Here is a 10710-nt window from a genome sequence, read left to right on the forward strand (position 1 = left end):
AAATATTGTTATTTAGGATTGTCGTTGGCATATTTTGTACTACTATAAAATATTCCAACATTTCTAAGTCTTGATGGATCATATTAATTTTTTCACAATCTTCAAGGGAATAATTGGATTCATGCTTGAACCATACATCCAACACAAATCATGGAGCTAGTTGAAAATAAAATAGTTAGGTATGACGTGTGGATATAGTATATAATGTATTTTACAATGGCCTATTTAGGGTTTTAGAATGAGGCAACTTTAATTGCAAGCGCTGTTTGTGACGGGAAAGGTTTAGAACATTTTGTATTTATTTATTTTTCTACCCAGAGATCGATTTTTAATGTTTGGATTGGAAACTGTAATAAATAAACTGCCACCGACTTGAGTATCCGATGTATTTAACATCTAAAATACAGGACAAAGACTTAAAGACAGTAATATATTTATGTATTCGTTTTTTAAGCTAGTGTTAGAATTTTAGTTCTATGAATTTTGTATTAAAATATTTTATTAACTATACCATATTACTAAAGCAAAATTTAACTTCTAATGTTAGAACAGTAATTACATGCATGTCTAAGTTTTTATCGTAAATAATATTAAACCAAAAAGGGGAATGATGATAGCTGTAAATTAATTAAATATTTTTGAGTCGAAAGAACAAATTGAATTCTTAGAAGCTCGGCACAGTGTTTGATTACAGGTAGAATCACATGCCATATACGCAGAAAGACACAGATGAACAGTTAAACTAAGTAAAACTTACTGTAATTAGTTAATGAAAATAAAGAAAATTAACTAAAACTGCTAGTGACTAATAATTAAATGGATTTTCCCCATGTTCTCTATTATTAATGCAACGTACAAACAAGCACTAAAAAGGGGAAGGGTGAGGTCTGATGGTCGTTCTGGAGTCTGGAAGCGATGTTTGGCAGAATGTTTGCTGGATTTGTTGAGCGAGTTCTTCGGCACTGAGTTGGCATTCAATTCCAATCTACAAAGGACAGATTTAAGAAACTATAGTTATTAATGGACCACAGTTAGCACGTAAATAGCATGCATACATAATCAGTTATTTAGCTATCATGAAATTAATAATTTCATTGGGTAGGTCCCTATTTAAAACCACTGACAATAAAATATTTTTTTTTCTCCAAAATAAAGACAATGCCTGCCAGATGCCATGATACATCACACGTCCCTGGCGTCTCAAACAAATCCAGAGAAAATGGTACTGGATGTACTGCGTATCATTGTTTATTACAGATCACAGTAGTTATGTACTTCACTGTAGAGTACTAACCAAAAACATAATTACTATATCATCATGCTAATATTTTTTAGATTTTTCTATAGGGGGTAGGCTTATGCCAGTGTAGCTTCTATCTATCACTCTCGGCGTGAGGGGGTGTGTTGGAAATCCCACATCGACTAGAGATTAGAGCCTTTCATTGTATATATGTGGGTGCAATCCTCACTCCATCGAGCCGGTTTTATGGGGTTGAGTTAGGCTTAAAGTCCACTTCGTAATAAGTGGGTTACTTGATTTGGCATGCTTTCTGAGATTTCAAATAGTTAGAACTACAAATCTAAACCGTCTAAATCAAGAACCAAGATGTGGGTTCAGGGAACAAAAACATCACTGAGACGCTGTCAAAACCTATCCTCATCTGTGAAAAAGGACTTAAAGAAAGAGACAGGGTTTAATAATCTCAAGCAACAACAAAGTCAGGCAAAAATAGTTAATTAAATTTGAGCCAATGCTTGGTAGCTAGCTTTCAAAGATAGCAAAATTTTGGACATCTATACAAAATAAAAGAAAGAAAGAAGAAAAAAACTTCATGCATGGCATTTCATCTTCTTTTTTTTTCTCTAAATTATGTTCATTAGTTTATATTGGATTTAGTCTACTTTTTAAAAAAATAATTACTTCTTTTAATCAGTTTTACAAAGGCCGGAACATTAAAAAAAATCTAGAAAGAATATATCTATACTGGGTAAACTCAACTTATATTTCGTACAAATGATAAAAACTGTTTTGTGGAATATTAATCCTAGTAGATATGTAGTGCTTAAAGAAACTACCATACAATTTGTTGTTAGTATAAGCATTAGGCATAATATTAACTTAAGATATCAATAAAACAGTAGGCACCATCTATGTACATATCACAGTTACCTTAATAGTGAATGAGTTGATCATGGTTTCATCAGCAATGCTGATATTCACATGGAGGATTTCGAGTGGTAGGTCTTCAAGAGCTGATATTATTCTCAGAGCCTGTCCAGGAATTGGTGGTGAAACTGTCTTCAGAAGAACATGTGGACCTGAAAACTTGACCTCGACATCGGCAATAACAGACTTGGAGTTTGCAACAAGCTCGTTGATATTGTCGTTGATGGAAGAAGAAGCTGAAGAAGTGGGAGAGTTGGCTATAGTTGGGGAGAGGTAACCTGGTTGCAACCTGGGCTTGTAAGGGCTGCCAGGCTGTGGAGTCCTTGGACTAATGGGCAGGTTTATTCTAGGGCTCAAGGGTGGTTTTCTAGGACTTAGTGGTGAAGGCCTTGTGCTTGAAATTAGCCTAGGGCTTAGTACATCACTGTAAAGTTTTCTTTGTTTCTTTGCGTCTAGGCATTGCTGCAGCTGTTGCAACTCCTTGATGTAATCAACCACACCTTCAATTATTGATGCTTGGTCTCCCTATATCATATTGGAACTTCAAGTTACAGTACATGAAATCACAATGTACACAAGCTAACAAGGATAAAATTTTCAATATACGTATCTAAGCATACCGTACACCAACGCCTACTATTCCTTTCTATCTTTCTCTTCCTACCGTGAAACGTTAAAAAAAATATACACTCACTACACAACCCAAAATATTCTTATTTTAATTTTTTTTTATATTTTAATATAAATTATAAATATATTATTATATTATTATATTATTAAAATAGATTGCAAGGTGGGAGTGTTTTGTTTTATATGGTATTAAATTAAACTTTTCCTTATAGTATCTACACTTCTCTCTCTTTCTTTAGGAAAAAGTTATACTTTTATCCACTTTTAACAAAAAAGAATGTAATAAAAAGTAATTTGTAATTAAATAATATAAAAATAATTAAAATAATAGTATTAGGAGTTGTTGATGAATGTAGAAAAAGAATGGATTGTCTGCTTTTAGTTGTCATGTAGTGTTGGGTGTCATATTGATTATTCCGTGTATTACTTTTGGATACACTACTAGCGGATGAAACAAGTCTTTTTGTAACTTCTCTTACACTTTAGTAATATATTTATAGATGATGATTGCTTATAAAAAAAGTTGAATTAAAAAAAATACAAGAGATAAAGAAAGAAACATTCACAGTTACCGTGGGTCACCCTGTCAACATTTGCATAATACAAAATCCTAAAAAATACATAGGTAGTTAGTTCAGTTAGTTAATGTTGTCTATGTCAAGGAGATTTCGTGTAAAACAAAGTCCGGAATGCAAACTTATGAACTAAATTAAGGTTATAAATGGATTATTATCATTCATATAAAATCGACGGAAGTTTCTAGAATTTGAATATGTGAGTGATGTATAAATAATTAAGCGATAATTAAGACTTAATTACCCGTTTGACATAGAAGGAAGGCACAAGTGACCTCAATACGGAGAAGTTCTCATTCATTTGCTTCCTGCGGTTGCGCTCCACTGTTATATGAGACACCTTCGGTGGTTCCTCTAGCAAGGTGGGGTGAAGCTTTTTTGTCTTGCTTTTGGGTGAGATTTCAGGCTCTGTTTCAGAATGTTGTGGAGCACTTAAAGATATGGAGACCTTTTGGGACTCCATAGTTGAGTTTTGCTCGTTTTCTTTTGAAGTTGGGAAAACAACAGCTTCATTGTTGATGGGGGGGAAATGTTTCAAGTCTTGTAGGCTCTCCAAAATGGAAAGGAGGTCCCATCCATCAAAGTCAGTGTCCCGAAACTCCGTTTCTTGGAAAATATCAAATAAGCTGTCATCTATTAATGGACTTTTCTGTGATTCCATTTCTCGTAATTTGAAGAGTAACGGGATATGAAGTACGAGAAAATGGAATGAGTGGGGGAAGAGAAAATTTCTGAAGTTTTGGATTAAGAAAACGTTGGAAAGCAATAGATAAAGAGGAAAGGGTAGATACTAGTTATGGTGTGAGGTTGAAAAGCGAGTAAAACGAGAGGTACCTTGGTAGTGATGTGAAAGAGACTAAAGCCTCACCATCAAGGTGTCAACTACTACTCTACCAGTACTACTGAATGAATATATGGTTTTGTAAATGGTGAGAGATAGGATCTCAAGGCAGTGTTGTGGTGCACTGAATCTTATGGCAGCAGGCAGTGCAGAAATGGAGTACCAGACGAAAGCGGTTTTCAAAACTTAAAATTACAATTAATATTGAGAGACGTTAGAAGGAAAGAGGGGAATGGAGATACATTGCAGAAATATAAGGGTTTCATATAGTGCTAGCTGTAATGCTGGAAATATTAAAACTGCCTGCAAAATTAAAATAGATCTTGTCCTTGGGTTACAACTATTTCTTTTAGAATTTTGTTAAAAATGTATTGCTTTTACTGAAAGTTATAGCTAAAAATTCATTACCAATATTTTATATTATGTTTATTATACAAAATTATGCTTTAAATTCTTTTTAATGATATATATATATATATATATAATTAGCACTGTGATGAACTAGTTATTTTAGCCTGCAGAAAAGGACTGCTAGAGGGAAGAGATAAGAAGGGCATAAATCGCCAATAAATGTACCGTTTTACAATTAGCAGCAAAGGAGGCAGAGGGCGAGGATCATAGCGTATCATTAAAACTGCCATCCATAAATACTTCTACTACCATTCATTAATACTGCAGGAACTGTTTAAACTTTTTTTGAAATGTTCTGTTATTCGATGTTTAAAACTTGTTTATAAAATTTTATCTTGGATGTATGCTATATATATATATATAATTTTGGACCAAAAGGCGGGTCATGAACTCGGTTCGGATAGTCGTAGTCAGCTTGAAAAAGATAATTAAAATGGGATACTATGATTGGTTATAATACATATGTTTATTAAAAAAAAAAGTTGTTGGATATAAAGTAGTTTAACACCTGAGAATAAAGGTGCATGTAAACAGAATGTTCTACAGTTGTTAGCACCTGAGAATAAAGGTGCACGTAAGCATAATTTTTTTTGTTATATATGATTAATTATATGCTTTTGTTGAGATTATGCTCTCATTAGTGAAAACTGTTGAAGGGATATCTATAAAAGGAGCTTGAGACCCCAAGTAAAGGTACGCTATTTTTGAATACTTGAGACTAAAACTGATTTGATATTTTAAATGCTCTTACTGACTTGATTGTTGGTGTGTGATCAACACGTAAATTCCCCTTGGTCCCAGTGGATCAGCATCTCGGATCACTAATTAGAGACAAGTTAGAAGAGAAGCTCACCCATTCAGTCCGTTCGAGGTCAGTAGGAGAGAACAATTGGCACCCGTCGTGGGGCCTGATAAAACCTTATCCCATCCACATTTACCACCGAGCCTTCCGTCGTGATGAGAAACACAAGGCAAGGCCTGTTGGGATCGAAAGGAAGCGATGCCCATGCCTTACAACAACTCATGTAAGCCATGAGGACCCTCCAAGAGGTGAACGAAGAATATCGACGAGAGCAAGAGCGAATCCAAGAAGAAACCAAGGTCGAGCAGGAGGCTACGAGCAGAAGCCCAAGCTGAGCAAGAACTCCTGCAAGATCGTATGATGACAGAAATCGAGGCCTCTCGGATAGCTACGGAGGAACACTCGCAAACCTATGAGGAGTTGCCCAAAACCAATAAGGAATTGCGAAAGAGCCTGCATCGACATGGCCGACATTGCACTAGGGGACGATCTCTGAATTTGTCATCAAGAGATGACCCAAGCCATTCTCGCAGGAAATCATGGATCACACCAAAAATCGCCTTTTTCTTAGGAGTAGAAGACCCTGAAAATCATCTCACGGCAATCAAGGCTCAAATTATCATCTCTAGAGGATCAGATGTCATCCGACGTAAGATGCTCACGGGTACTTTTACAGGTACAACCCTACAATGGCTCAGTGAAATTTCATATGGTCACGTCACCTCTTTCCCTCAGTTCTCTAGGATGTTTAAAAAACAGTTATCGGCCAACAAGGTCAAACACCCGAGGTTGTACAATCTTTTCAACATTAGACAAAGGGAGGGAGAGGCATTGAAAGATTATCTAAATAGGTTTTGTGCGATCACGGTAAGGCTTCAAACACATGATGAAGAAATGATGGTCGTTGCCTTCATACAAGGGATGACAACAAAACCGTTCAGCGATTTGTTAATCAGGAATCCAACGGAGACACTCTCCGAAGTACATGAATGAGTCATCACCCACATCGAGGCGGAAGAGGCCGTACTCAGGAGGAATGGCAGCTCGCGCTCAAAGCAGCCTAGGCTTAAGGAGAGCAACCGAGATTGGTCCCTAAGGGTCAATGAAACCTCTACCAAGAAGAGAACAGACTCGAGGTATGTCCCATATCTAGCCAAGAGAGATGAATCCAAGACGAAGGTCGGTGAAGGGTCAGCAACCAAACCCAAATTTCGAGTATCCTATAAAGAGCTCTTGAGCATGCTAGGGATAGCAGATAAGCTCCCAGAAGACAAATCGGTTATTGGGATTGCAAAGAGATGCTTGGTGCGAATTCCACTGAGCATTTGGGCACAATGTCGAACGATGCATAACCTTAGGTTTCCAACTGGCTAGCCAGGTCAAATAACGTTGTGCAAGATACACGTTGGTCGCCCAAAAGCTTTTCAGAAAAGGAAATCATGAAGGCATATGCTAGAACCATTCAGAAGCCAGAACGATGCCAACAAAGGTCCTTAGAGCCGGATACTATTGGTCAACCATACAAAGTGACTTGTCGGTTATGTCAAAAATGTCTCAAGTCTCAAGAGCATGACACACTATCACTCCTCAAGCTGGGGACGCTACATACGTAATGTCCCCATGGTCATTCGTCATATGAGGAATGTTCATAGTTGGTCCATTCAGCCCAGGCAAGGGGCAATCCAAGTTTTTGTTGGTGGGAGTCGGCAACTTCACAACATGGATCGAGGTCGAGCCTCTTACATCAATCTCCACCAAAAATGTGCAAAAATCCCCACACAATCATATCTGACAATGGGCGGCAATTCATCGAGCGAGGGTTGAATACTTTTTATGAAGGGCTTGACATAAAATCAATAACCAGCTTGGTGGAGCACCCACAAACGAACAGACAACCAAAGGCGGCCAACAACGTCATACTGAATGAACTCAAGAAATGACTCAAGTCAGCCAAGGGGCAGTGGATCGTAGAATTGTTGGAGGTCCTTTGGGCATAACCAAGCACGCAAGAAACCACGTATAACCTGACGTACATGACCAAGGCAATGATCTCGTACGAAATAGGGGAACCTTCCTTATGAAGGCAAATTTTTGACCTAAACTTATCCTTGAGGAGGGTTTTTAGTCGATAAGGTTTTAAAGAGACATTTATCAAATACCGTTATTTCAACTAAATTTAAATTAAAGCTAAACACTGGAAACTATCACCATCAGGTTCAGCTCGATCAAGGAAGCTTTGCCTTAACATGGCAATCCCTCTCGATGCCCCAGAATCGGCTCGGTCAAGGAAGTTTTGTCTTAACACAACAATCCCTCCTGATGCCCCCAGAATCGGCTCGGCCAAATGTGTATCAACTTGGTCGGTAAACTATTACCACGATGTTATTAGTAACATTTCCACCCAATACTTATTCATTTAATATTTGATAGTTAACCGACCAAATGCCATTTATTATATAATTGTCTACTCGACGTAATGTTCGACAAAATAAGTACTTGTGCAAAACCAAAAGATGGATGAAAAAACATGTTATATTGCCAAAAAGAAGGAAGGGGCCACATCTTAGCCCTAAGGAGAAGCAAAATAAAAGATGTTGAAGCCTAAGACCTAATTATCTTCATCTTCAACAACTTCGATGTTGATGCTTGCAACGACCCCGACCAAGGGAATCTCTTTGAAGAGGACCTGTTGGCACTCATTGACGTCTTTATTCACGTCAAACTCACCCTTAAAGGCGGGATCATGATAGAGAACTTAGGCTTGTCAAACGGTTTGCTGAAAGCTCCACTCATACAAGCCAAGAATATTGTTCTAAATATTGGTGAGCACCGCCTCGATCGATGCCTTCTCGATCTCAACAGTCGCCTTCTTAGACACAACCCCGTCCTAGCTTAGCTTTAAGGCGCTCAACTGGGCCTCACACTCCTTTAATTCGATAGCCCAACATTGCTCCTTCTCCTCGAGGTAAGCACACCCCGACTTTGTCTGACACAACTTGACGTCGTACTTGTTTATCTTTGCTTCAAAGCCTAAGTTGGCCTCTAGTGCCAACTTCAGTGAGCTAGTAGTTTGTGAGATCGTGCTCGAGTTGAGAGATCTCCTCGACAGCCTGTTGATCGAGCTCATCACCAACCAACCTTGTCAGCACCAAGGCCCGAGCTTGCAACTAAATGCAAGTCGATTTCAAATCGTGGCAAGGTGTCGATTGTACCACATTCTTCTTGTTTGGTGTTAAGCCAATTTGCACACCTTTAGCAAAATGAAAACCTCCACCCAGCAGCGGAGTGGGGTCTTCAACAGTAGTGACTAGCGATATAGAGCTTAGTCGGATTGGAGATGGAGGAGGTGGAGGTGCACGCCTCGGGGTACCATGAGGAGACCGGGTGGTGGCTCCCGACTTCCTCTTTTCATTCATTCGGCTACTATCGCCTGAAGGTTGTGCCAAGTCAGCCGCCCTGATAGGTGTGGGGTTCCCAGCTACCAGCTCGAGGTTGTTGCTCGACCGAAAGGCAATTACAGCTTGACTAGCATGGCGTTAGTGTTAGGGTTAGATCGAGTCATTATACCTAAAACAAAGAGCATAGATTAGTAAAGGCCAAACCGACTGAGATGAAAAATGTTGTCACATACCATGAAAGTTCGTCAACTGATGGGATGACCTATACACAACCAAGATCTTTCTATTAGGAAGTCTTCTTGGCAACTTAAAAAAAAATGGAGAAGACCTCCAAGTCCTCAGTGCTCAAAGAAGAACGAGGCCAATGTTAATACCGAGGGGGAGATTTCATTTAGTAAAAAGGTAATTTGGATCGACCATCTCGGTCATAGAAAAACTCCCTACCCAAGCTCAATACAGACCTTAAAATATTTTCCTTTAAAGCTTTTATACGAGGAAGTATAAGGTACAAATAGAATATTGCTCGGTCGACTAGTAAGTGATAACCAACTTACAGGGTCGGTCGGGTGGGAAATATAGCAATGTAAGAAAGTTTGAGGAGATAGACAAAGACGAAACATATCGCATACAAGTCGAAAGGGGTTTCGCATCTGGACTGACAGTGGCAAACATTATCGGCCGAGTGACAATAGTCAACAACTATAATGTCGTCCACCGCATCCGACTTTAACAAACACACTCTCCATGAAGGTAGAGATAGAGGAGGAGTCATGAAACTAAGTAAAGTACTCAATGATCTTGTGATCAACCCAACCAAACTCTTCTCGGTGGCTTGGCTCGCTTACTACAACATGGGTTGATCAGTCGAGAGCCATTGTTGGATCATTAACTCGAACTGGGTTAATGTCCAATGGCACACCATCGCTAGGTTTGGATGAAAACTTGGTCGCCCCCACTAGGTTGTCAACTCGAAATGAGCTAACACCAGGTGGCATAACCTAGATCATTCTGACAGTTAGGGTTTCTGAGGAGGAAGAATCAGAAGAAGAAAAAGAAGAAGAGGACAAAGTATAGACTCGAAAGAGCTACAACAAGACATTAGTAACCTCTCGAAGAAAATGGAAAACACCTCGCCTCAATGAAGGATTCAGAAGTCATAGTAGAAGAAGTGAAGAACGAGTGGTGGGGCACCATTATACACAGGCCACCAAACGTCAGGGGCAACAAAATCTTACTTCCTTTTGACCCATTAGATCGTTTTGAATCTAACAGTCCTCGTCTCAACGTACAATTTCCCACCCGAAAACCCTGTCATCAAGAGGTACGTCCCATCGAGCACCAGCGTCGCAGTACGTCACATCCAACCTCGGGAAACAAAATAATCACATATAGACTCTTCGAGGAGAAATATCTCTTGAGCCTGGGGGCAAGTGTACCAGTCGGAACCAGACGATTCCCAAAAGCCTCAATACCCAGTTCTGATTGACCGACATGTTTAAAATGCATTTAGGACAAGAGATGATTAACAAGTTTAAACCGTACGGAGAATTAGGTAATACACTCTTATAATCATGATCCATACGCTAATCTCGGCCCAACAGTAACAAGACTCATCACAGACATATAAATAAGTACAACTTCCAAGAAAAATGTATGTCATTATTACGTATTTATTGCACTGAATACCGAATACTTGAGTGTCGGAACACCTTTTACATGTGTCCTTCTGACCGAGAGCGAGCGAAGGAGGAGGAACTTGATTGAAGGTAGTGAATGAGAGTTGATGAAGAAAGAGTAGCCCAACTAAACCTAAGGAGTAGAAGAAAGATTGTGCTAACCAACCGATGTAAAGAAGATAATTGATAGTGAGTGATCCCTCTTGTACA

General features: G+C 38.9%; 1 protein-coding gene across 1 annotated transcript; it reads right to left on the reverse strand.

Annotated features, from left to right (window-relative positions):
- Positions 1-794: 794 nt before the first annotated feature.
- LOC137826027 (transcription factor SPEECHLESS) lies at positions 795-4033 on the reverse strand. Its single transcript, XM_068631870.1, has 3 exons — positions 3617-4033; positions 2171-2692; positions 795-985 (listed from the first exon to the last, which is right to left on the reverse strand). Exons 1-3 carry the CDS (start codon positions 4031-4033, stop codon positions 866-868), a joined length of 1059 nt encoding a protein of 352 aa, XP_068487971.1. The 3' UTR covers positions 795-865.
- Between the last annotated feature and the right edge of the window lie 6677 nt (positions 4034-10710).

The sequence above is a fragment of the Phaseolus vulgaris genome, chromosome 8 (assembly GCF_051622355.1).
Source record: "Phaseolus vulgaris cultivar YP4 chromosome 8, ASM5162235v1, whole genome shotgun sequence".
Lineage (NCBI taxonomy): Eukaryota > Viridiplantae > Streptophyta > Magnoliopsida > Fabales > Fabaceae > Phaseolus > Phaseolus vulgaris.

Bases quoted from the DNA above. Each gene is read 5' to 3' on its own strand.
- LOC137826027 (XM_068631870.1), bottom strand. From the start codon at position 4,033: ATGGAATCACAGAAAAGTCCATTAATAGATGACAGCTTATTTGATATT. The intron at 2,693-3,616 runs GTAATTAAGTCT...AATATGATATAG, and splicing joins CTTCCTTCTATGTCAAACGG to GGAGACCAAGCATCAATAAT. The intron at 986-2,170 runs GTAACTGTGATA...TGTCCTTTGTAG, and splicing joins TCAACTCATTCACTATTAAG to ATTGGAATTGAATGCCAACT.